Raw genomic sequence first — 27,291 nt, 5'->3', positions numbered from 1 at the left:
GACAGGCTAAAGAGATTTGTATTGTCTCCAGACAGGACAGCCAGTGAGACTCTGCAGGTCCAGGCAAGCTGTGGGGATTTCAGATAGTGTGACATGAACCCAATATCCCGGTTGATGAATGAACACCACTCAACAATCACCAGGCAAGATTGTTCTCTTCCTGTTGGGGAGCACTTCAGCGGTCACGGGCATTCGGCCTCTGATATTTGAGTAAGCGTTCTCCAAGGCGGCCTTCACGACACACGACGGCGCAGAGTCGCTGAGCAGAAACTGATAGCCAAGTTCCGCACACATGAGGACGGCCTCAACCAGGATATTGGGTTCATGTCACACTATCTGTAATACCCACAGCTTGCCCGGGCCTGCAGAGTCTCACTGGCTGTCCTGTCTGGAGACAATACACATCTCTTTAGCCTGTCTTGATGTTCTCTCCACTCACACTGTTTGTATCTTAAAGATTTGATTAGCTGTAAGTATTCACATTCCAACCATTATTCATGTAAATTTGAGTTTGTGTCTTTATATGCCCTGTTTATGAACAGAATTCCCACTCACCTGAAGAAGGGGCTTAAGGCTCCGAAAGCTTGTGTGGCTTTTGCTACCAAATGAACCCGTTGGACTTTAACCTGGTGTTGTTAAACTTCTTACTGTGAAATATACACCACCAGAAAGAGCCTCGAGACGAAACATCCCGAGGCCTTGTTCATTGTGGCTGGGGACTTCATTCCGGCCAAGCTCAAGAGCGTACTACCAAGTTACCACCAACACGTCTCCTGTTCCACCAGAGGCCCAAACTCATAGACCAGTGCTACACAAATATCAAACATGCCTACCTCTCTATCGCCCGCCCACACTTTGGTAAATCAGACCACAAGGTTGTGCGCCTGCTCCTGGCTAAAACTGAAATGGGAGAATCCATCAAAGAGAGTCGTGCAATGTTGGTCTGAGGAATTGGATGATCTACAGGACTGTAGAGTCAGTGGACTCGTCAATATTCCCACCAATGATGGCAAGGTCTGCAAGATATAACAGTCTACAAGATGAAGGCATGAAAAATTACCGGCACCAATGCACCCCTCCCCGATGAGTTCAATGCAATCCATGCCCGCTTTGAGCAAGAGGTCAGTGAGAGCATGCCTTCCACTCCGGAAGCCTCGGTTGAACCTGTATCAGAGGTCACCAGCGCAGACCTCAGATCAGCCTTCTCGAAAGTCAGCCCACGGAAAGTGACCGGCCTAGATGAGCACTCAGATCCTGCGCGGACCAGTTGGCGGGGGTATTCGCAGACATCTTTAACCTCTCTTTACACCAATCTGAGGTCCCTATCTGATTCAAAAAGTCGACCATCATCCCAGTACCAAAGAAAAGCCAAGTAGCGTGCCTTAATGACTATCGGCCGGTGGCTCCAACATCCATCAATATGAAGTGCTTCAAAAGGCTAGTCATGGTATGAATCAATTCCAGCCTCCCAGGTAGCCTGGATCCACTACAGTTCACCTGTCGCCGCAACAGGTCCACAACAGACAGGTCCATGGCCCTACACTCAACCATGGAACACCTGGATAACAAAGACAGCTATGTCAGACTCTTATTTACTGACTACAGCTCAGTCTTCAACACCATTATTCCTACGAATCTCCAAACTCCGTGGCCTGGAGCTCGGCTCCTCCCTCTGCGACCGGATCCTGAACTTCCTAACCCACAGACCGCAATCAGTAAGGATAGGCAACAACACCTCCTCCACGATCCTCAACACCGATGCCCCATAAGGCTGTGTCTTCAGCCCCTTACTAAACTCTTTATACACAAAGAACAAAGAAAATTACAGGCCCTTTGGCCCTCTAAGACTGCACCAACCATACCGCCCGAATTAACTAAAATCCCCTACCCTTCCAGGGACCATATCCCTCTATTCCCATCCTATTCATGTATTTATCAAGACGCCCCTTAGAAGTCACTACCATATCCACTTCCACTACCTCCCTCGGCAACGAGTTCCAGGCACCCACTACTCTCTGTGTGAAAAATCTGCCTCATACATCTCCTTTAAACCTTGCCCCTCACACCTTAAACCTGTGCCCCCTAATAATTGACTCTTCTACCCTGGGAAAAAAGCTTCTGACTATCCACTCTGTCCATGCCTCTCAATCTTGTAGATTTTATCAGGTCACCCCTCAACCTCTGTCATTCCAGTGAGAACAAAGCAAGTTTCTCCAACCTCTCCTCATAGCTAATGTCCTCCATACCAGGCAACATCCTGGTAAATCTTTTCTGTACCCTCTCCAAAGCCTCCACATCCTTCTGGTAGTGTGGCAACCAGAATTGAACACTATATTCCAAGTGTGGCCCAACTAAGGTTCTATAAAGCTGCAACATGACTTGCCAATTTTTAAACTCAATGCCCCGGCCGATGAAGGCAAGCAGGCCGTATGCCTTCTTGACTACCTTCTCCACCTGCATTGTCACTTTCAGTGACCTGTGTACCTGTACACCCAGATCCCTTTGCCTATCAATACTCTTGAGGGTTCTGCCATTTACTGTATATTTCCTATCTGTATTAGACCTTCCAAAATGCATTACCTCACATTTGTCCGGGTTAAACTCCATCTGCCATCTCTCCACCCAAGTCTCCAACCGATCTACATCCTGCTGTATTCTCTGATGGTCCTCATCGCTATCCGCAAATCCACCAACCTTTGTGTCGTCTGCAAACTTACTAATCAAACCAGTTACATTTTCCTCCAAATCATTTATATATATTACAAACAGCAAATTTGTTTGACCGAGCCAGTTTTGTATCCACCTTGCCAGCTCACCTCTGATCCCATGCGACTTCACCTTCTGCACCAGTCTGCCATGACGGCCCTTGTCAAGTCCATGTAGACAACATGCACTGCCCTACCCTCATCAATCATCTTCGTCACTTCCTCGAAAAACGCGATCAAGTTCGTGAGACACGACCTCCCCTTCACAAAACCATGTTGCCTCTCACTAATACGTACACTTATTTCCAAGTGGGAATAAATCCTGTCTCAAAGAATCCTCTCCAATAATTTCCCTACCACTGATGTAAGGCTCACCCGCCTGTAATTACCTGGATTATTCTTGCTACCCTTCCTAAACAAAAGGAACATTGGCTATTCTCCAATCCTCTGGGACCTCCCCTGTAGCCAGTGAGGATACAAAGATTTCTCTCAAGGCCCCAGCAATTTCCTCCCTTGCCTCTCTCAGTATTCTGGGGTATATCCCATCAGGCCCTGGAGACTTGTCTACCTTAATGTTTCTCAAGAATCCCAATACCTCCTCCTTTTTGATCTCAAAAAGTCACACCTGTGGTCACCGTGTGGTTAAATTTCCCTCCAACTTGATTTTAAAGTTTGCTGATGACACCACCTCAGTGGGTCGGATCTCAAACAATGATGAGACAGAGTACAGGAAAGAGATAGAAAATCTGCTGAACTGGTGCGACAAGAATAATCTCTCCCTCAATGTCAGCAAAGTGAAGGAGATAATCATCAACTTCAGGAAACGTAGTGGAGGGCATGCCCCTGTCTACATCAATGGGGATGAAGTGAATATGGTCAAAAGCTTCAAATTTCTAGGTGTCCAGATCACCAACAACCTGTACTGGTCCCTCCACACCGACGCTTTGGTTAAGAAAGCCCACCAATGCCTCTACTTTCCCAGGAGGCTAAGGAAATTTGGCATTTCTGCTACGACTCTCACCAACTTTTACAGCTGCACCACATAAAGCATTCTTTCTGGTTGTACACAGCTTGGTATGGCTCCTGCTCTGCCCAAGACCACAAGAAACTACAAAGGGTCATGAACGAAGCTCAGTCCATCACTCAAACCAGCCTCCCATCCATTGACTCTGTCTACACTTCCCGCTGCCTCGGAAAAGCAGCCAGCATACTCTCTTCCACCTTCTTCCATCGGGAAAAAGATACAAAAGTCTGAGGTCACATACCAACCAACTTAAGAACAGCTTCTTCCCTGCTGCCATCAGATTTTTGAATGCACCTAGCTTGCATTAAGTTGATCTTTCTCTACACCCTAGCTATGACTGTAACACTACATTCTGCGCTCTCTCCTTTCCTTCTCTATGAACGGTATGCTTTGTCTGTATAGTGCACAAGAAACAATACTTTTCACTGTATACCAATACATGTGACAATAATAAATCAAATCAAAATTCAGTAACCTTGAACTCCGCTTAATGTCAATAAACCCACATTTACATAGCTTGAACGAATGGCCTCCAGCACTTGGTTGCTGGGTGCCTCGGTTTCTCTCCCCTATTCATACCTGGTCCTGCAGAGGCTAGATGGAGACGGACTTGACTGAAGGTCATGGTACACAAGATATCAATAGTCATACTCACCATTAAGGCAGATGAACTCACAGGGAGATGATTCAGTTGAAATACTTTGCTTCTGATGTAGAAACATAACAGGAGTTTCCTGCAACGCTTTTACAGACTTGCACAATCCAATTTCTCTCAGCTTCCCCCCCATGAATAGCAACTCAGATCCCAGTCTAGCATTGTGTTTAAACCTCAGCACCCTCTTCTGCCCTCCTTGAAACCCACCTATTTAACCAAGTCTCTCCTCCATAACTCAACGTACCTTTTTTTTTGAAACTACACTTCTGAAGTTGCTCAAGATGTTACTGCCCTGTGAAGGGGCAGGTATGGCTCAATGGTAGCTATAAAAGCACCCCTCCAGAGACTGGAGCACAAAGTCTTGGCTTCACTGCAGTACGGAGGAAGTGCCGCACTATTAGAGATGTCACCTTTCAGCTGAGGTACTAAATCAAGGTCCAGTCTGCCCTCCCAAGCACCATTTTGAAGGAGGGCTGGTGGAGGGTGGGTTTGGGTTGGGGCGCTCCCTCATGCTAATATTAATTCCCCAATCAACAGTGCTCAAAGAAAATGTGAGAACTTATCACACTGTCGTTAGTGAGACCTTCCTGTGCATAAGTTAGTGGCTGTGATTCCTACAACACCACTTCATTGACTGTAAAGCATCTCGAGATGGCCTGAGATTGTGAAAGCATGATATAAATGTTTATTTTATACAAATGCAAGCTGTCACTTACAAACTATCCTCTGGCTAGTTTCAAAGCTAACACCCAAAAAAGTAATTAAATCTCTCTTTCATTAAACTATTAATCTCCATTACCCGAGTGACAGTCTTCTGCACAGAAGTGAATTAATTGCTAGCTTATCAGTCTTACCCAAGCTTGACCCTCCCGTGCCCTTTAGTACTTTCATCTGGACGGTTACCGATGGTAACTCTGAGAATAAACCCCAGAACAATCGGCAATGCTCCAGGAAGCTACATCAAGAACAGAAAATGCAGCAATCCACGCAGGGGAAATGACACACCAGGATCCAACAGCTGGTATATGCTTCAGTTTATGACCTTTATTGTGAGAAAGAATTTCCATAAAGATCACCAATTTTAACGTGTATATAATCCTTGAATATTGAAAATCATGGCTTACAGCAAGACTTCCATTAACAGCACCTAAGCCAGTGCATACATACTGAAAGGAAGATTCAATAAATTAAAAAATCTGTAACCTTTAAAAAAAAAACATGCTTTACATTCTTGTATCGAGTTTAATGCAACATGCAGTTTCTGATCATGGGAGAAATATTAATGTCGGAAGAAAGCCTTTAATGCAGGATAGCACTAAAGGTGCAGCAGTTGAGTAACATTGACCGTGGGTTCTATAAAAGTCCTTAAATTCAGGAACACCAAAGGGAGGTAAGAAAAGGAGGAATATGTGGAAGACCTTGCAGCAAAGAGCATTAAGAACCGTGAAGGGACAATTTCCTTGGGGCACCTCCCACTGGGTACCCCATTGACACAAGTAAATGAGGTTCCCCTGAAGTTACAGCAATAGAATGGGAGAGGTACAAAGAAAAGCAACCCCATGAGAATTAAGACTTAGTGTTCTATGGGACAAGATTGGATACACAGCGCAGCTACTGCCGGACTACAGTGAAAAAAACAGCTGTGGTTTGGGGATATAATCTTTAACAAAGGTTACCCCCGCCCAGTAGCTTCAGGAGCTCATATTCTGGCACTTTCCCAGAAGGTAGAAATAGTACCAATTTATCAGGAGCTGTTCAGGGGAAGAGAGGCAGTTCCACTGTCAACTCCCATGTTGAGTGATGCATGATCACTGAGGGCTAAGAAAGAGAAACAAGCAAGTAAAAATTAGTTTGAACATAAACTTACAGTGTGCCAAAATTCACAAGCATCACACTTCTATATTTGCCAATAACACACAACATATTACAAATTCTTATCTATAGAGAGTAGTTACACTATGAACAGGACTGGAAGGCTACAATTCAATATATTGCACAAAACCTCTAATTGGGTAAAATTACTTTTTAAAAAAATAAATGAACCTGTTTGACTTCTTCACATAAAAACAGCAGACCTCACAGCTGCTCTTCTAACATCACTCAAAAACAAACAAAATCTAAAGATAAGCACAGAAACTATAGACCGCTCACTGGTGATGGGAAAGAAAGCTCTTAGAAGTGACAAATTTGGGAAAAAATTAACATCCACTTGGACAATGTTGAGTAATTACAGAAAGCCAGCATAGATTTGTTAAAGAGTAAATATTGTTTAACCTTTTTGATTAAGTTTTTTTGGTATGGTAAGATTGTTGAAGACAGTGTGGTGTAAATGGACTTCCAAAAAGGCATTTGATAAAGTGCCACATAATAGGCTTATCAGCAAAGCCCAAAGTAATCAAAGGGAGAGTGGTAGCATGGATACATGGCAGAGCGACAGGAAACGGTGTTGGTGAATGGTTGGTTTTCAGACTGGAACAAGATATATGGTAGGGTTACCCAGGGGTCAATATTAGGATCGTTGCTTTACTTGATCAATATTAATGACCTGGACTTGGACGTACAGAGCATAGTTTACAAATAGCACTAAACCTGAAAGTGTTGTGAACTGTAAGGAGGATAGTGATGAACTTCAAAAGGACACAGATGGTGGAATGAGTAAAATTCAATGTGGAGAAATGTGAAGTGATACACTCGGTAGGAAGAATAAAATAAAGTACACAGGCGTATTGGAGCAGAGGGGCCTGGGGAAGGAAGTACAAATCGTTGAAGGTGGCAGGAAGTAGTTAATAAGGCATTCGGAATCCTGGGCTTTATCAACAGAAGCACTGAATACTAAAGCAAGTTACGGTGAGCCTTTGTATTAAAAAAAACTGGTTCAGCCTCAACTGCAGTATTGCGTCCAAAGCTGGGAGTCACAGTTTAGGAAGCATGTAAAGGCACTGGATAAGATGCAGAACAGATTTATGAGAGTGGTTCAGAAGATGAGAGACTTCAGTTATGTGGATAAATGGGAGACAGACCCGAGATCATCAGAGTGAAGATTTGATAGCGGTGTTCAAAATCGTGGAGTGAGGGGTGGGGGTGGAAAGAGTAGACAGGGAGAAACTATTCTCATATGGGTAGCACGGTGGCACAGTGGTTAGCACTGCTGCCTCACAGCGCCAGGGACCTGGGTTCAATTCCGGCCTCAGGTCACTGCCTATGTGGAGTTTGCACATTCTCCCCGTGTCTGCGTGAGTTTCCTCAGAGTGCTCTGGTTTCCTCCCACAGTCCAAAGATGTGCGGGTTAGGTTGATTGGCTAAATTGCCACTTGGTGTCAGGGGACTAGCAGGGTAAATAAGTGGGGTTACGGGGATAGAGCCTAGGGGGGATTGTGATCGGTGCAGACTCAATGGGCCAAATGGCCTCTTCCTGCACTGTAGGGATTCTATGGTTCTATGGTGGAGGGACCAGAAGCAGGGGAGAGGTCACTGATTTAAGATAATCATCAAAAGAACCAAAAACAAAGTTGCATAGACATTTTAATGCAGGGAGTGGTTAGGATTTGGAATGCACTGCCCGAGGTGTGTGCCAGAGACAGATTCAATCATGGTTTTCAGAACAGGATTGGATGATTTATCTCAAGATAAAGATACGCAGGGCTACAGGGAAAGGCGGGGAGAGAGACTAGGTGAATCACTCTTGTAGAGCTGGCATGGACATGGCAGGATGAATGGCCTTCTGTGCTAACTATTCTATGATTCACAAGATCCTGCTACACTTTTTTTCACAAACTTGCGGCTTGTACTACCAAATAAACCTGTTGGACTTTAACCTGCTGTTGTGAGACTTCTTACTACACTTTTTTTCTGCAGAGTATCGAACAACGGGACGATATGGGTGATTTGGGGTATACGTGGGGTTGAGATGATGGGCACGAACTAACTGTACATCCACTTGGGCTCTCTGCAGAATTGTTGCACCAACTCCCAGTGGTATTCCAATATATCTCCAAGGACAAAGGGCACAAACACGCAGCAGCCAGAAAGCAAAAGTCTTAATTTTCCAGTTCCAGTTTTCTGTTCGTTGCCTACTCAAGGAGTCAGTGATAATTCCAGTTACAACTCAATGCTACCTCATGGCAGCATGACACTAACACACATCAGGCCGAACCAGGAGTAGATCACCTGTCCACAAGGATCACCTCACACCGGCCAGCCTGGAGGCCGCTCCACATGGCTTTACCGAGAGTAAGCCTCATCTAGTTATCTGTGTAGGGGAGCAGGGCTGGAGAAAGAGGACGAATAAGGCACCAGCAGGCTGTGATGAAGTGGACGAGGTCGTACACAGATCTGAGAGAGACATAAAGTTAAATTAATTGTTGACAAAAGGAAAGAAGATACTAACCAAAGTCCAGAGTCCCTGACAGTGGCGACTGGATGATTCATCACACCAGAGAATCAGTATAATGCAGTATTAGAATCATAGAAATCATAGAAACCCTACAGTACAGAAAGAGGCCATTTGGCCCATCGAGTCTGCACCGACCACAATCCCATCCAGGCCCTACCCCCATATCCCTACATATTTATCCACTCATCCCTCTAACTTACGCATCTCAGGAAACGAAGGGCAATTTTAGCATGGCCAATCAATCTAACCCGCACATCTTTGGACTGTGGGAGGAAACCGGAGCACCCGGAGAAAACCCACGCAGACACGAGGAGAATGTGCAAACTCCACACAGACAGTGACCGAAGCCGAGAATCGAACCCAGGTCCCTGGAGCTGTGAAGCAGCAGTGCTAACCACTGTGCTACCGTGCCGCCCAGTACTGACAGAAGGCAATCGCCCTCAAGTCTATGTCAGTTCTTTCAAAGAGCAATTCAATCCATCTCACTCCTCCACTCCTTACACATATCCGTGCAAATGTTTTTAACTTCAAATATTTGTTCAAAGTAGCCTTCAAAAGGAAACTGAATCTGTTTCCATCAACCTTTCAGGCAGTCCAAATACTAATTAATAATTGCATAAAGAGGTTTGTCCTCATCTCGTTCAGTTCCTTTGTCAATCTGGAACTCACTGCCTGAAAGGATGGTGGAGGCAGAAACCTACATTGCATCTAAAAAATATTTAGATATGCACTTGAGATACCGGGATCTATAGGACTGCAGGCAAAAGAGCTGGAACAAAGGATTAGGCTGCAGAATTCCTTTGACATTAGGGACACAATGGGGCAAATAGCCTCTTTCTGTGACATAAATGTTTCTATGTTTCTATCGCCTTAAACTGGTGTCCCCTGGTTATTGATTGCGCAGAGACTAGAACCAGTTTCTCTTTAGTTACTCTATCCTAATTATTCATGATTTTAAACGCCTCCATCAAATCTCCTCTTAGCCACCTCTGCTCTGAGGAGAAACTGCAGTAATGTATTCCCGGTCCATCAGGAAATGAAGCTTGGACCTTTACAATGATGTGGGCCAAGTGCCAGTCCAGGAACATTTAGAGGACGGTGAACACTGTGTCATAAGGTTTAGGTTTCTCATGGGAAGGGACAAGAAACATCCAGTCAGAATAATTAACCGGGTGGGGGGGAAGCCAACTTCAACGAGGTAATGGATCTGGCCCAGGTAAATTAGAATCAAAGATTAGCAGGAAAAACTAACTGAACAACAGGCTGCCTTTAAAGAAGACAAAGTTTGAGAACAGTCATGGTATATTCTCATGAAGTGAAAAAGTAGGGTAAACAAAACCAGATCCTCGATGGAGCAAGAGGTAGAGGTTAAGAAAAAGCAAGTAATGCATTTTGGAAGGTCTAATACAGATAGGAGATATACAGTAAATGGCAGAACCCTTAAGAGTATTGATAGGCAGAGGGATCTGGGTGTACAGGTACATAGGTCACTGAAAGTGGCAAATGCAGGTGGAGAAGGTAGTCAAGAAGGCACACGGCATGCTTGCCTTCATCAGCCGGGGCATTGAGTTTAAAAATTGGCAAGTCATTTTGCAGCTTTATAGAACCTTAGTTAGGCTGCACTTGGAATATAGTGTTCAATTCTGGTCGCCACACTACCAGAAGGATGTGGAGGCTTTGGAGAGGGTACAGAAAAGATTTACCAGGACATTGCCTGGTATGGAGGGCATTAGCTATGAGGAGAGGTTGGAGAAACTTGATTTGTTCTCACTGGAATGACGGAGGTTGAGGGGCGACCTGATAGAAGTCTACAAGATTATGAGGGGCATGGACAGAGTGGATAGTCAGAAGCTTTTTCCCAGGGTGGAAGAGTCGATTACTAGGGGGCATAGGTTTAAGGTGCAGGGGCAAGGTTTAAAGGAGATGTACAAGGCAAAGTTTTTTTACAAAGAGAGTGGTGGGTGACTGGAACTCGCTGCCGGGGGAGGTAGTGGAAGCAGATACATTAGTGACTCTTAAGGGGCGTCTGGACAAATACATGAATGGGATGGGAATAGAGGGATATGATCCCCGGAAGGGTAGGGGGTTTTAGTTCAGTCGGGCAGCATAGTTGGGTGCAGGCTTGGAGGGCAAAAGGGCCTGTTCCTGTGCTGTAATTTTCTTTGTTCTAATGTGGGCTTATGACAGATGTCAGGTGAATAATAAAATTGAGAACCAGGCTGAGAATAGAAGATTAAGAGAGCAAAAAGCGAATAAGAGAAGCAAAAAGAGAATAAAAGAGGCTGACAGCTAAAATAAAAGGATAGGCATATCAATAATAAAAGGGTGGTTAAAAAAAAGAGGGATCAACTAGGGACCATAAAGGGGATTTACACAGAGGCAGGGGAATAAATGAGTTGTTAAATTAATCTGTCTTTACCAAGGAAGGAAATGCTACCCAGGTCATGGTGAAAGAGAAGACTAAAATTGATAAGAATATTGGATCAAAAACTAGCATCAGCAGTATTTTGCTTTTATCTAAGAATATTGGATAGTCATCTGTAATTAAAGTCGATAAGGCACCAGAACCAGTGAGATGCATCCAACGATATTGAGAGAAGCAAGAGTGGAAACTGTGGAAACACAGGTCATAATTTTTCAATCTTCCTTCGACTGGTGGTGCCAGAGGATTGGAGAATTGCACATGTTACAACTTGTTCAGAAAAAGTGTAAAGATAAGCCCAGGAACTGCAGACTGGTCAGGTTGACATCACAAGTAGGGAAGCTTCTAGAAACAACAAAATTAATAGTCACTTGGGAAAATGCGGGTTAATTAAAGAAAGCCGGCATGGATTTGTTCAGGGCAAATTGTGTTCAACTTGCTTGAGTTTTTTTGATGAGGTAACAGAGAGGGTTGATGAGGGGAATACTGTTGATGTGGTGTACATGGACTTCCAAAAGGCATTTGATACAGTGCCACACCACAGACCTGTGAGATAAGTTAGAGCTCATGGAATAAAAGGGGCAGTAGCAAAATGGATACAAAACTGTCTGTGTGAAAGGAAGTAGAGTGTAGTGGCAAAAAGTTTTTTTTGCACTGGAGGAAGGTTTATAGTTGAGTTCCCCAGGGGTCAGTGTTTGGATTCCTGCCTTTATTAATGATTTAGAACTTGATATACAGGGCACAATTTCAAAATCTGTAGAAGAGGATAATGTGGAACTTCAAAAGGACATAGACAGGTTGGTGGAACGGGTGGAAAATGGCTGACGGAATTTAACGTAGAGAACTGCGCAGTTATTCATTTTGGTTGGATGGATACAGAGACACAAATAAAAGGCACAAGTCTAAAGTGGGTGCGAGAGCAGAGGGACCTGGGCATTTATGTGTACAAACCATTGAAATTGGCAGGACAAGTGGAAGAAAGAGTGGTCAATAAAGCAGAGAGCATCCTGGGCTTTATTAATAGGGGCACTGAGTGAAAAAACAAGGAGGTTATGTTGAAACGTGTATAAAACACTGACTCAGCCTCGGGCTCTGCACTTTAGGAAGAATGTGAAGGCATTAGACAGAGTGCAGAAAAGATTGACAAGAATGGTTCCAGAGATGAGGAACCTCCGTTAAGTCAACAGATTGGAGAGATTGGGACTGTCTTCCTTAGAGAAAAGGTGGCTGAGAGGAGATTTGATAGAGATGTTCAAAATCATGAGGGTTCTGTACAGAGTGGATGGTGAGAATCGGTTCCCATTGGAAAGATCGAGAACTAGATGGCACAGATTTAAGGTAAATGGCAAAAAAAGCAATGGGGACACGAGGAGAACCTTTTTCATGGGGTGAAAGGGAATAAAAACAAACAATGCCGGAAATACTCAGCAAGTCAGGCAGCATCCGAGAGAGAAACAGCGTTAACGTTTCAGGTCAATGACCTATCGTCAGGACTGTTAATGAGCTGGCATTCTTGATCACTGCTTTTCATTTGCCACCTTCTCACCCTCCTCCTGTGCCCTCATCCAAAAGATGGCACCTGTGGGTGCCCCTGGGGTTCTCTTACCCTTAGTAATGGAGTAGAGTCCAGGAGGGCTTCTTACTGAGGAGCCTCCAGGAGGTTGGATCTAAACCTGAGCTGGTTTCGGAATACCGCCAGCATTCTGAGGCACACGTACCTTGGACAGGGGCAGGTCATAACTCAGGATGTACGATACATGCGGATCTTTTGTTCGATGTCTTTCCGGCAGAGGGGGCAAGTACGCAGTTCCGCCCCACACGTCTGACAGCAGCACACATGACCACAGGGCAGGAAGATCATCTGACTCTGAAAAAGAATGAGAGAGAGAGAGTGTCAACACTTCTCCCAGCTGACATCTCTTTCTTCACCTTTCTAAATAATCTCTGCTTTACACCGAAACCAATTAGCTTCTTTTTCTCTACAACAGCAATATGCACCATCTTCCGGACACACTGCAGCACCTCCCAAATCCATGACCTCTATCGCCTGGGAAGACAGGGGCAGCAGATGCCTGGGAACACGGCCGTCTGCACATTCCCCTCCCAAGCCACAAACCATCCTGACTTGGAAATATATCACTGTGACTGAATCAAAAACCTGGAACTCTCTCCCTAACAGCACTGTGGGTGTACCTACAACACATGGACTGCAGTGCATCAAGAAAGTGCCTCACCATCAGCTGAAGGAACAGGTAACTGACACCGGCATCATCAGCAACTCACCCACATCCCAAATAATATGTAACAAGAAAAGCAATGTTACAAATCAGAAACTGCTGGAATAACACACAAACTTTCCAACTGGTAACCAATCTGTGTAGGGGCTCACCCCCACTGGGCAAGCTGTGGTACCACATGTTCCCATCTCCATCCTGTTCTATCAACACACTATCTAAATGGTGCTCCACTCACTAATTCTCATTCCATAGTGGATACGGGGGGAGCTGGCAAGGGGAGGGGGGGGGGGGGCCTGGAGGAGATTAGAGACAGCGGGGGGGCTGGAGGAGATTAGAGACAGCGGGGGGGCTGGAGGAGATTAGAGACAGCGGGGGGGCTGGAGGAGATTAGAGACAGCGGGGAGGACGGAGGGGATTAGAGACAGCGGGGAGGACGGAGGAGATTAGAGACAGCGGGGAGGACGGAGGGGATTAGAGACAGCGGGGAGGACGGAGGAGATTAGAGACAGCGGGGAGGACGGAGGGGATTAGAGACAGCGAGGAGGACGGAGGGGATTAGAGACAGCGGGGAGGACGGAGGGGATTAGAGACAGCGAGGAGGACGGAGGGGATTAGAGACAGCGGGGAGGACGGAGGGGATTAGAGACAGCGGGGAGGACGGAGGGGATTAGAGACAGCGAGGAGGACGGAGGAGATTAGAGACAGCGGGGAGGACGGAGGGGATTAGAGACAGCGGGGAGGACGGAGGAGATTAGAGACAGCGGGGAGGACGGAGGGGATTAGAGACAGCGGGGAGGACGGAGGGGATTAGAGACAGCGAGGAGGACGGAGGGGATTAGAGACAGCGAGGAGGACGGAGGGGATTAGAGACAGCGGGGAGGACGGAGGGGATTAGAGACAGCGAGGGGTCAAGGCCAGAGGGATTGGAAGACATTGATGAGAATGTTTAAATCAGGGTGATGCTGAACGAGGAGCTGCTGGTGTCAGTGAGAACAGGAATGATGGCTGAACGAGACTTGGTGAGGTGGCCTCACCACCGCCCCATCTCCGGAACATTCTCCAGCTCTTTGTGTCTCCTCAACTTGGACCTTGTTGTACATCCCTCCCTGCCCTCGGTATTCATTGTAACAAATCTAACAACAGCAGGTTCAAGTCCAGCAAGTTTGTTTGGTTGCAAAATCTACCAAATAAACCTGTTGGACTTTAACCTGGTGTTGTTAGACTTCTTACTGTGTTTACCCCAGTCCAACGCCGGCATCTCCACGTCACGGTATTCATTAACAGAATTTCCTCTATAAACCTTGCTATCATTCGTTCTTTGAGATATGTTCTTTAAAAACCTCTCTCTGTGATCAAACCCAAATACCTCCTCCCCCCCCCCCCCCCCCCCCTCCCCCAGCTCAGTGTCAGATTCGTCAATAACCTCCTTGTGTTGTTTTACCATGTAGAAGGTACTACACAACTGCAGCCACCAGACACACGGACCACCGGATACACTGAGACGTGTAGATAACTGCCTGAAAGAAACTCTTTTATTGCTGTTCTCTTTCAGCCATCGCTGCTTTCCTTACCTCTCGCTCCAAACAAACAACACACTCCGACTGAGCCAGCACCTCCTCCAAGACGGGCACATTGGGACTGGAGGGTCCGGCTTCATCCTCTGCAGGGGCACTGGGCTGCACCTCACCCAGATCAGCAGCAGCATCTTTCGCTGGGATGAATCTCCCATCTATAAAACCGGAGGCAAATTATGAGGCAATTGCTGCACCAGGAATGTCAACACTGCACCTCCCCTCAGACCACTCCCTCCCCACCCCATTCGCCCCTCAGGGAGGGAGGGAGGGCAAGGGGGGGTGTGGCGAGGGCGAGAGCAAGAAAGAAACCAAGAAACCAGTGAGCAATAGGAAGATTGGGTGGCATGGTGGCACAGTGGTTAGCACTGCTGTCTCACAGCGCCAGGGACCTGGGTTCGATTACAGGCTTGGGTGACTGTGTGGAGTTTGCACATTCTCCCTGTGTCTGCGTGGGTTTCCTCCGGGTGCTCCCACAATCCAAAGATGTGCAGAATAGGTAGATTGATCATGCTAAATTGCCCCTTAGTGCCAGGGGGATTGGTGGGGTAAATATGTGTGGTTGAGCAGATAGGACCTGGGTGGGATCATTGTCAGTGCAGGCTTGATGGGCCGAATGGCCTTCTTCTGCATTGTAGGGATTCTGTGATGCAGGTAAAACTGGGGAATAAATGAGCTTGGATTGGGTCGAGGACTGAATTGGCTGCCATGTTGGTAAAGGAGGAAAATGGGCCGCTTTCATTCAGAGTGTTTTGTCACCTCAGTCCTCAGATAGGTGGTGGATTTACCCAGGTGTCATCAAGGGGTGGCAATTTATCATTCTTCACTGTCTCTGGGTCCCACAGACAGAGAATTCCCCATGGATCCAGTCTTGGTTCCCTCTGCGTTATTGAGGGAGACGGTTTCCAGTATTGACAGTGAGAGCCAGCTCTATCCGGTCCCACAACGCTCAGTCAGCTACACTCAGTTTAACATCAAACTGTGGGTAAGACTGACAACACTGCCCATGGAATCTGTTTCAGAAGATTAGAGCAGACATCAGACTGTTGTGGAACAATATTATTCCTCACTCCCCCAGAATCTGATGTCTGCTCTAATCTTCCTGGACGTTAGTCTGGATTCTCTGGGTGGTCTGTCAGTCTGGGTGATCCGCCACACTTTCCTGGGGTAAAACAATAAAAAAAAACAAAGCAAGGTTCTGCATTGATGTACAAACTCTCAAGATAGCCCCAAAGCTGTAAAAGCAATTAAACTTTAAAAAATGTTTTTCCCTTATTACAACAAAGACTGCATTTCAAAACTACTTCATTGGCTGGAGAGTGCTTTGGGACAGTCTTAAATTGTGAAAGGTGCTACATAAATTCACATCTTCTTTGTAATGTAGGAAATTTACACACAATTAGGTGCCACAATGATCTAGTAAGCTGGTTCAGTGATAGGTTGCCCAGGGCATCAGGGAGACAGACCTCTCTTTGTGTGCATCACAAGGGATCATTTACCCATTGGGATGCTCCAAACTAAACAATTCCCCTTTCAGACTGGGCTCCATACAGGGCCTTGCTAACATCATTTGCAAATGCTTTCTTGAACCGATAAGTGACAGGGGGAGAGCGACCATCTCTTAACGCAGTTACCTTCTCCAGGCAAACTCTCTTGCACACGGCGGAGTATAGCGCGTTGTAATCTGCTCTCCTTGACTCCAATCTGTGGACGAGAGAGAGGCATCTTCAGAAGACGATTCACCCAAGTTTAGCCAGACAACCCTCCCACTCATACATCCCAGAACAGTATCCTGCACCCAACTGTAAAATATACACCATTCCCACGCCTGCTACTTGCAATTTCCACTGTAGAGAAGTGTTGGCAGGAGATCTTGCTTCTTTAGAGAGGCTGGGAAAACACCAGGCAGCTCAGGATGGTCTCCTGAGCAGTTGGTGATTTTGGAGGTATCCTGCCCACAGGTGACCCACCCACCCCCTCAACCGAGAACCATTAGAGCACGGGTAAAATATCTCTTCACTCATGCAGCCAAAGATGCCCCGTGTGCTGCATGCTGCAGACATGCCAAGATATTAGAATCATACAGCACCTGAGCAGGCCAATGGACCCATCGTGTCTGTGCTAACTCTTTGAAAGAACAATCCAATTAGTCCCATTCCCCTGCTCTTTCCTGTTAGACTCCCAATCATTCTTTCTTCTCAATGCTTTAGAAAGTCCCTATTAAATCCAACATCTTTTCAGGCTGCAAAACCAGAACATAACTTGCTACATAAAGAAATAATCTATCCCCTTTCAACCCTCGCCCTTTTGCCAATGATCTTAAACCGTTGTCTGTTGGTTTCTAACCCTGCCCCCCTGCGCACGCGCGCTGGCGGTTATTGTCTGAGAGAGAGGGGGCAGGAGGAAGATGGCTGGCGGGAAAGCTGGGAAGGACTCGGGAAAGGCCAAAGCTAAAGCAGTTTCCCGCTCTCAAAGAGCAGGGCTACAGTTTCCTGTAGGTCGTATCCATAGGCATTTAAAGACTCGTACCACTAGCCATGGACGGGTGGGTGCTACAGCTGCAGTGTACAGTGCAGCTATCCTCGAGTATCTCACTGCTGAGGTGTTGGAGTTGGCAGGGAATGCATCGAAGGATCTGAAAGTAAAGCGCATCACGCCACGTCACTTGCAGTTGGCCATCAGAGGTGATGAGGAGCTGGATTCGCTGATCAAGGCAACCATTGCCGGTGGTGGTGTGATTCCTCACATCCATAAGTCTCTGATCGGGAAGAAGGGACAGCAAAAGACGGCATAGAGCCCAGTTTTGAACCTACCCTCTTCCTCCCTACAGTCGTACTGTAATTTGGACAGAAGAACCTGGGGATACTTGGCATCTTTTTTTTAAAAAAAGTTAAAATAAAATGGGAAGAGTTTTAGGAGATGACTTTACTGTTCAGTATAATCTGAAAGACCTGTTTGTATGTTCTACAGTCTAGATTTAAAGCTGTATGCGAATATAACTAGCAAATACAGCAGTTTGTCAACAATTAGGTTACGCAAGTGTGTTTTATACAATAAAACAGTCCACTGGGAATGTTTTTTCTCGATCTAGTCTTATTTTGAATACACCTATTAAATATCAAAGGGCGGCAAGGTGGCACAGTGGTTAGCACTGCTGCCCCTCAGCTCCATGGACCTGGATTCGATTCCCGGCTTGGGTGACTGTGTGGAGTTTGCACATTCTCTCTGTGTCTGCGTGGGTTTCCTCTCTCAGTCCAAAGATGTGCGGGTCAAGTGCTTTGGCCGTGCTAAATTGCCCCTTAGTGTCCGGGGATGCATAGGTTAGAGGGATTGTCATGGTAAATATATGGGATGGCGGGGATAGGGCCTGGGTGGGATAGTTGGCGACTCAATGGGCCAAATGGCCTCCTTCTGCACTGTAGGGATTCTATGATTCTATTAAATCTCTCCTTAACTGTTGCTGCTCTAAGGAGAACAATCGCATCTTCTTTCGTCGCTCCAAACCAGTTCCTTCATTCCCAACACCATTCCATTCAATCCCCTCCGCACCCTCCCAAACATTGTTATCATTTTTCCTGAAGTGTGATGTCCAGAATCAGGCACGACCCATAGATTAACAGTTTGGTATAACCTCCGTGAACACAAAGGAGCTTCTTTAATGGGATGTCCTTTACATCAGGGGGATTGCTGACAGAATGTGACTCCTGGACAGAGCTAGCAAGGGAAAGGATACAGCCTTTAAACCTCTGAAGGTCTCAATTCAGCCGGCCACTAACATTAGTTCACAAGACCCCCAATAATCAGCTTGGAGATTGGAAACTTCTTGGGTGAATCGCAACAAGAGTCAGACAGTTCAATCATGACCAGCTTCCTCACCCATACCAGGCCAGCACCAGTTAGCTGAGCAAACTCAGAAGGAAATCAATTATTCTGTCAATATCAGTATTCTAGAGCAGCATTACTGGATGCAGAACTTTACCATCAACTCCTCTGTGGAACTGAAGGGAATCATCACTAGATCACTTGTTAATGAAGTTAACACTACTCACTGTAATTCCCTCAATGAGAGTCAGTCACACACCACTCACAGTAACACTCTCAGTGAGAGAGTCAGTCACACACCAAGCAATGTGCCTTAATGACTATCGGCCGGTGGCTCTGACATCCATCATTATGAAGTGCTTCGAAAGGTTAGTTGTGGCACGAATCAATTCCAGCCTACCGGACTACCTGGATCCACTCCAGTTTGCCTACTGCAGCAACAGGTCCACAGCAGATGCCATTTCCCTAGCCCTGCACTCAATCCTGGAACACTTAGATAACAAGGACACCTATGTCAGACTCCTATTTATTGATTATGGCTCAGCCTTCAACACGATTATTCCCAAGAAACTCATCTCCAAACTCCGTGGCCTGGGCCTTGGCACCTCCCTCTGTGACTGGATCCTGAACTTCCTAACTCACAGGTCACAATCAGTGAGGATAGGCAACAACACCTCCTCCTTGATCATCCTCAACACCGGTGCCCCACAAGGCTGTGTTCTCAGCCCCCTGCTATATTCCTTATACACCTATGACTGTGCGGCCAAATTCCCCATCAATTAGATTTTCAAGTTTGCTGACGACACCACTGGAGTGAGTCGGATCTCAAACAATGACAAGACAGAGTACAGGAATGAGATAGAGAATCTGGTGAACTGGTGCGGCAACAATAATCTCTCCCTCAATGTCAACAAAACGAAGGAGATTGTCATCGACTTCAGGAAGCGTAAAGGAGAACATGCCCTTCTCTACATCAATGGGGACGAAGTAAAAAAGGTCGAGAGCTTCAAGTTTCTAGGTGCCCAGATCACCAACAACCTGTCCTGGTGCCACCAGACCGACACTATGGTTAATAAAGCCCACCAACGCCTCTACTTTCTCAGAAGACTAAGGAAATTTGGCATGTCAGCTACGACTCTCACCAACTTTTACAGATGCACCATAGAAAGCATTCTTTCTGGTTGTATCACAGCTTGGTATGGCTTGTGCTCTGCCCAAGACCGCAAGAAACTACAAAAGGTCGTGAATGTAGACCAATCCATCACGCAAACCAGCATCCCATCCATTGACTCTGTCTACAATTCCCGCTGCCACGGCAAAGTAGCCAGCATAATTAAGGACCCCACGCACCCCGGACATTCTCTCTTCCACCTTCGGGAAAAAGATACAAAAGTCTGAGGTCACGTACCAACTGACTCAAGAACAGCTTCTTTCCTGCTGCTGTCAGACTTTTGAATGGACTTACCTCGCATTAAGCTGATCTTTCTCCACACCCTAGCTATGACTGTAACACTACATTCTGCACTCTCTCGTTTCCTTCTCTATGAACGGTATGTTTTGTCTGTATAATGCGCAACAAACAACTTTTGACTGTATGTTAATACATGTGATAATAATAAATCAAATACCACTCACTGTAATTCTCTCAATGAGGGAGTCACTCACGCCACTCACTGTAATTCTCTCAATGAGGGAGTCACTCACGCCACTCACTGTAATTCTCTCAATGAGGGAGTCACTCACGCCACTCACTGTATTACATCTCAATGAGAGTCAGTCACACACGACTCACTGTAATTCTCTCAATGTCAGTCACACGTCACTCACTGTAATTCTCTCAATGAGAGTCACTCACACACCACTCACTGTAATACTCTCAATGAGTCTGTCACACACCACTCACTGTAATTCTCTCAATGGGACAGTCAGTCACACACCACTTATATGAATTTAGCACGTTATCCAGAATTATGCAGCCCCCCTATCCCCAAACCACGGGTGATGCCAGTTTAATTAAAGGCACGCTCCCTATTACCTGCTGGAGATCCTCTGCTGTCATGTACCGCAGCATCTTCAGGGTGACCCGATGGTGGGCAAACAGGGGCAGGTACTGATCAGCTGAGAGCTCAGCCAACAGATCCACCAGGGCCTTCTCCACACCTTCCTCCTGCACAGGACGAGAGAGGATCAAGAGATGAGTGGTTTGCCCGCAACAGTGTATGGGGGGAGGGGCAGAGTGAATAATGCACACACATAGTGATGGCAGGCAATGGGGAAGACAGCAAATGGAGAAATACCCCTGGGAATGGCTGGGTAAGGACCAGACATGGGCTGGCACCAGTTTTCCATGCCCCAGCCTAACATCTCCAGACTGGACTCAAATACACGGCAAAGGTTTGCATGTTGGCACCAGTTGGTGACAGAATATGGGCAACTCTCTGTTGTAAACCACCTTTCACTTGAAGTTACTTTGAGAGTACAATGGCAAACACAGGAGCCTTCATTCCATCAGCCCAGATTGAGGTCAAATCAAGAGGTGAAGGGTAACAACATCCAGTCAATGTCCCATCGAGTATTGTCCCAAATCAAATATGATGTGGAGATGCCGGCGTTGGACTGGGGTAAACACAGTAAGAAGTTTAACAACACCAGGTTAAAGTCCAACAGGTTTATTTGGTAGCAAAAGCTTTTGCTACCAAATAAACCTGTTGGACTTTAACCTGGTGTTGTTAAACTTCTTACCAAATCAAATAACCAGAGGACACCCAGGAACAGTACCCGGTGGCAAATCACTCCGGTAGAGAGTCAGGTTCCACAAGTTGTTACTGACCCAATTGCTCCGGGACCCCAGAGTTCAGATACTGGCGTCAAAATATTAGTAAGAACAAAATAAACATTTATGATTCAATGAAGATTACAGGGTAGAGGGTATGCACGCTCCCAGGGAGGTGATGCAGATTGCTAGATTATAGTTCCTGAATGCAAGATACAAGGAGATGGGCTGAACAATCTTTAGTCCAGTTAAATTCTTGCATTACAACCCAAACTTCTTTAAGAACATAAACAGGAACAAAGTTACGATCCAGTGACAAATGGGACAGGATGGATTAACAGTAAAATTATTGTTCAGAGAAGGTTCTTCACTCAGAATGGTGTATGTTAGCGAGACTGATGTGCATCAAATCCAAAGATGTGTGGGTTAGGTTGATTGGCCATGATAAATTGACCCTTAGTGTCAGGGAAATTAGCAGGGTAAACAAGAGACGTTATGGGGATAGGGCCTGGGTGGGATTGTGGTCGGTGCAGACTCAATGGGCCGAACGGCCTCCTTCTGCACTGTAGGATTCTCTGATTCTATGTTCTATGAACTTACCCGCGCTTGGAGAGACAGAGGTTTCTGATCCATCAGACGCTGATACTGAATCAGCCAGTAATTCTCCTGACTGGTCTCGTGTTTCGTTTCCAATTCCGCCTGAGGATAACAAAACACAACTCATAGCAACTCATACAAAATCCACCCAAAATCCAAAATATCCAAACCCCCGGCAGAATTCACTCCAAACCCAAAACATCCCAAACCTCCAGGAGAATCTACATCAAAATGTCCCAAAACCCCCGAAAGAATCCACCCCAAACCCAAAATGCCCCAAACCCCCCCCGGCAGAATCCATCCCAACCCACCCCCCACAGCAGAATCCACCCCAAAACATCCCAAACCCCCAACAGAATCTGCTGTGACGGTGGCACAGTGGTTAGCACTGCTGCCTCACAGCGCCAAGGACCTGGGTTCAATTCCTGGCTTGGGTCGCTGCCTGTGTGGAGTTTGCACATTCTCCCCATGCCTGCATGCGTTTCCTCCGGGTGCTCCGGTTTCCTCCCACAGTCCAAAGATGTGCGGGTTAGGTGGATTGGCCATGCTAAATTTCCCTTTAGTGTCAGGGGGATTAGCAGGGTATATGCATGGGGTTATGGGGAGAGGCTCTGAGTGGGAATGTGGTCGGTGCAGACTCAATGGGCCGAATACCCTCCTTCTGCACTGTCGGGATTCTACGAAAACATCCCAAACTCTTGGCAGAATCCAACCGGAGCCCAAAACATTACCACAACCTTTCATGGGAAGAAATGTTTCCCAGCTTCTTTCTTGAATGGTCTGGCTGTGATTTTGAAGTTATGTCCCCACGTCCTAGTCTCCACCCACTATTAGAAAAAATGTTGCTCTATTCCCCTTATCAATTGTTTTCAAAAAAAACTCAACTCACATCAGCCCTGAACCTTCTTCATTCCAGTGAATGTAAACTTAGTTTAGGTAACGTTGCCTCATGAATGAATCCTATTGGCAGCCATTCCCGATTGGGACTGTTTGGACTGTAGAGTGAAGTGGTGGTGATTATTATTACTAGAGGCAGTGATGATGAGTAGGATACAGGAGGTGTAGCCATACCATTGGCAGTGTGTCCCTGTCCAAAGGCTTTCCGGTGGGACCCGGGAGCCCCTCCCTCCCATTCACACATACCAGCAGATCCCGAAGCTCCTTTTCTCGATGATTCTTCTCTTTCAGTAGCTGCTGCAGGAGGTCACTCAGTTCCTGTCGCTCTTGCACCAATGTTCCCTGGCAAGTGACAAAGAAGTCATAAGAAACAAAAATGGGACAGACGAAGGATTTGCACGACAGGCAGGAGATGTTTGAGGAAAGGGTGCCAGGCGAGCAATGGCATGTGTACACAAGACAAAAGTGCCGTGGGCAACGAGGAGAGAGTTGGAGCAGGTGTGCCTCCAGGAGCATGGAGTGAGGGGAAGTACAGAGGCAGCCATAAACACGGGCGGCGGGGGGGGGGAAAACACGGGCGGCGGGGGGGGGGAAAACACGGGCAGCCGGGGGGGCAAAACACGGGCAGCCGGGGGGGCAAAACACGGGCAGCCGGGGGGGCAAAACACGGGCAGCCGGGGGGGCAAAACACGGGCAGCCGGGGGGGCAAAACACGGGCAGCCGGGGGGGCAAAACACGGGCAGCCGGGGGGGCAAAACACGGGCAGCCGGGGGGGCAAAACACGGGCAGCCGGGGGGGCAAAACACGGGCAGCCGGGGGGGCAAAACACGGGCAGCCGGGGGGGCAAAACACGGGCAGCCGGGGGGGCAAAACACGGGCAGCCGGGGGGGCAAAACACGGGCAGCCGGGGGGGCAAAACACGGGCAGCCGGGGGGGCAAAACACGGGCAGCCGGGGGGGCAAAACACGGGCAGCCGGGGGGGCAAAACACGGGCAGCCGGGGGGGCAAAACACGGGCAGCCGGGGGGGCAAAACACGGGCAGCCGGGGGGGCAAAACACGGGCAGCCGGGGGGGCAAAACACGGGCAGCCGGGGGGGCAAAACACGGGCAGCCGGGGGGGCAAAACACGGGCAGCCGGGGGGGCAAAACACGGGCAGCCGGGGGGGCAAAACACGGGCAGCCGGGGGGGCAAAACACGGGCAGCCGGGGGGGCAAAACACGGGCAGCCGGGGGGGCAAAACACGGGCAGCCGGGGGGGCAAAACACGGGCAGCCGGGGGGGCAAAACACGGGCAGCCGGGGGGGCAAAACACGGGCAGCCGGGGGGGCAAAACACGGGCAGCCGGGGGGGCAAAACACGGGCAGCCGGGGGGGCAAAACACGGGCAGCCGGGGGGGCAAAACACGGGCAGCCGGGGGGGCAAAACACGGGCAGCCGGGGGGGCAAAACACGGGCAGCCGGGGGGGCAAAACACGGGCAGCCGGGGGGGCAAAACACGGGCAGCCGGGGGGGCAAAACACGGGCAGCCGGGGGGGCAAAACACGGGCAGCCGGGGGGGCAAAACACGGGCAGCCGGGGGGGCAAAACACGGGCAGCCGGGGGGGCAAAACACGGGCAGCCGGGGGGGCAAAACACGGGCAGCCGGGGGGGCAAAACACGGGCAGCCGGGGGGGCAAAACACGGGCAGCCGGGGGGGCAAAACACGGGCAGCCGGGGGGGCAAAACACGGGCAGCCGGGGGGGCAAAACACGGGCAGCCGGGGGGGCAAAACACGGGCAGCCGGGGGGGCAAAACACGGGCAGCCGGGGGGGCAAAACACGGGCAGCCGGGGGGGCAAAACACGGGCAGCCGGGGGGGCAAAACACGGGCAGCCGGGGGGGCAAAACACGGGCAGCCGGGGGGGCAAAACACGGGCAGCCGGGGGGGCAAAACACGGGCAGCCGGGGGGGCAAAACACGGGCAGCCGGGGGGGCAAAACACGGGCAGCCGGGGGGGCAAAACACGGGCAGCCGGGGGGGCAAAACACGGGCAGCCGGGGGGGCAAAACACGGGCAGCCGGGGGGGCAAAACACGGGCAGCCGGGGGGGCAAAACACGGGCAGCCGGGGGGGCAAAACACGGGCAGCCGGGGGGGCAAAACACGGGCAGCCGGGGGGGCAAAACACGGGCAGCCGGGGGGGCAAAACACGGGCAGCCGGGGGGCAAAACACGGGCAGCCGGGGGGGCAAAACACGGGCAGCCGGGGGGGCAAAACACGGGCAGCCGGGGGGGCAAAACACGGGCAGCCGGGGGGGCAAAACACGGGCAGCCGGGGGGGCAAAACACGGGCAGCCGGGGGGGCAAAACACGGGCAGCCGGGGGGGCAAAACACGGGCAGCCGGGGGGGCAAAACACGGGCAGCCGGGGGGGCAAAACACGGGCAGCCGGGGGGGCAAAACACGGGCAGCCGGGGGGGCAAAACACGGGCAGCCGGGGGGGCAAAACACGGGCAGCCGGGGGGGCAAAACACGGGCAGCCGGGGGGGCAAAACACGGGCAGCCGGGGGGGCAAAACACGGGCAGCCGGGGGGGCAAAACACGGGCAGCCGGGGGGGCAAAACACGGGCAGCCGGGGGGGCAAAACACGGGCAGCCGGGGGGGCAAAACACGGGCAGCCGGGGGGGCAAAACACGGGCAGCCGGGGGGGCAAAACACGGGCAGCCGGGGGGGCAAAACACGGGCAGCCGGGGGGGCAAAACACGGGCAGCCGGGGGGGCAAAACACGGGCAGCCGGGGGGGCAAAACACGGGCAGCCGGGGGGGCAAAACACGGGCAGCCGGGGGGGCAAAACACGGGCAGCCGGGGGGGCAAAACACGGGCAGCCGGGGGGGCAAAACACGGGCAGCCGGGGGGGCAAAACACGGGCAGCCGGGGGGGCAAAACACGGGCAGCCGGGGGGGCAAAACACGGGCAGCCGGGGGGGCAAAACACGGGCAGCCGGGGGGGCAAAACACGGGCAGCCGGGGGGGCAAAACACGGGCAGCCGGGGGGGCAAAACACGGGCAGCCGGGGGGGCAAAACACGGGCAGCCGGGGGGGCAAAACACGGGCAGCCGGGGGGGCAAAACACGGGCAGCCGGGGGGGCAAAACACGGGCAGCCGGGGGGGCAAAACACGGGCAGCCGGGGGGGCAAAACACGGGCAGCCGGGGGGGCAAAACACGGGCAGCCGGGGGGGCAAAACACGGGCAGCCGGGGGGGCAAAACACGGGCAGCCGGGGGGGCAAAACACGGGCAGCCGGGGGGGCAAAACACGGGCAGCCGGGGGGGCAAAACACGGGCAGCCGGGGGGGCAAAACACGGGCAGCCGGGGGGGCAAAACACGGGCAGCCGGGGGGGCAAAACACGGGCAGCCGGGGGGGCAAAACACGGGCAGCCGGGGGGGCAAAACACGGGCAGCCGGGGGGGCAAAACACGGGCAGCCGGGGGGGCAAAACACGGGCAGCCGGGGGGGGAAAAACACGGGCAGCCGGGGGGGGAAAAACACGGGCAGCCGGGGGGGGAAAACACGGGCAGCCGGGGGGGGAAAACACGGGCAGCCGGGGGGGGAAAACACGGGCAGCCGGGGGGGGAAAACACGGGCAGCCGGGGGGGGAAAACACGGGCAGCCGGGGGGGGAAAACACGGGCAGCCGGGGGGGGGAAAACACGGGCAGCCGGGGGGGGGAAAACACGGGCAGCCGGGGGGGGAAAACACGGGCAGCCGGGGGGGGAAAACACGGGCAGCCGGGGGGGGAAAACACGGGCAGCCGGGGGGGGAAAACACGGGCAGCCGGGGGGGGAAAACACGGGCAGCCGGGGGGGGGAAAACACGGGCAGCCGGGGGGGGAAAACACGGGCAGCCGGGGGGGGAAAACACGGGCAGCCGGGGGGGGGAAAACACGGGCAGCCGGGGGGGGAAAACACGGGCAGCCGGGGGGGGAAAACACGGGCAGCCGGGGGGGGAAAACACGGGCAGCCGGGGGGGGAAAACACGGGCAGCCGGGGGGGGAAAACACGGGCAGCCGGGGGGGGAAAACACGGGCAGCCGGGGGGGGAAAACACGGGCAGTCGGGGGGGGAAAACACGGGCAGCCGGGGGGGGAAACACGGGCAGCCGGGGGGGGGGGAAAACACGGGCAGCCGGGGGGGGAAACACGGGCAGCCGGGGGGGGAAACACGGG

At 50.0% G+C, this 27,291-nt stretch overlaps 2 protein-coding genes across 2 annotated transcripts in view; one reads left to right on the top strand and one right to left on the bottom strand.

Annotated features, from left to right (window-relative positions):
* Positions 1-5,406: 5,406 nt before the first annotated feature.
* The window catches only part of lrsam1 (leucine rich repeat and sterile alpha motif containing 1), a 67,421-nt gene continuing 45,536 nt past the window's right edge, over positions 5,407-27,291 (bottom strand). Inside the window, exons 11-17 of the mRNA XM_078226080.1 lie at positions 23,343-23,438; positions 22,203-22,301; positions 20,865-20,996; positions 16,642-16,711; positions 15,008-15,165; positions 12,918-13,066; positions 5,407-8,716 (exon numbers count right to left, since the gene is read on the bottom strand). Of these exons, the coding sequence (XP_078082206.1) occupies positions 12,941-13,066; positions 15,008-15,165; positions 16,642-16,711; positions 20,865-20,996; positions 22,203-22,301; positions 23,343-23,438 (681 nt within the window). The 3' untranslated portion in view covers positions 5,407-8,716; positions 12,918-12,940. The remainder of the gene's footprint in view (positions 8,717-12,917; positions 13,067-15,007; positions 15,166-16,641; positions 16,712-20,864; positions 20,997-22,202; positions 22,302-23,342; positions 23,439-27,291) is intronic.
* LOC144502570 (histone H2A.V) lies at positions 17,404-17,891 on the top strand. The gene has a single exon (XM_078226675.1). The coding sequence runs from the start codon at positions 17,415-17,417 to the stop codon at positions 17,799-17,801; it is 387 nt and encodes a 128-aa protein (XP_078082801.1). The 5' UTR covers positions 17,404-17,414; the 3' UTR covers positions 17,802-17,891.

This window comes from Mustelus asterias, chromosome 13 (assembly GCF_964213995.1).
Source record: "Mustelus asterias chromosome 13, sMusAst1.hap1.1, whole genome shotgun sequence".
NCBI lineage: Eukaryota > Metazoa > Chordata > Chondrichthyes > Carcharhiniformes > Triakidae > Mustelus > Mustelus asterias.
The sequence above is the reverse complement of the archived record's forward strand: the minus strand, read 5'-3'. Positions and strand labels throughout refer to the sequence as shown.

Excerpts from the sequence above, each read along its gene's own strand:
- LOC144502570 (XM_078226675.1), top strand. The coding sequence starts at position 17,415 with ATGGCTGGCGGGAAAGCTGGGAAGGACTCGGGAAAGGCCAAAGCTAAA.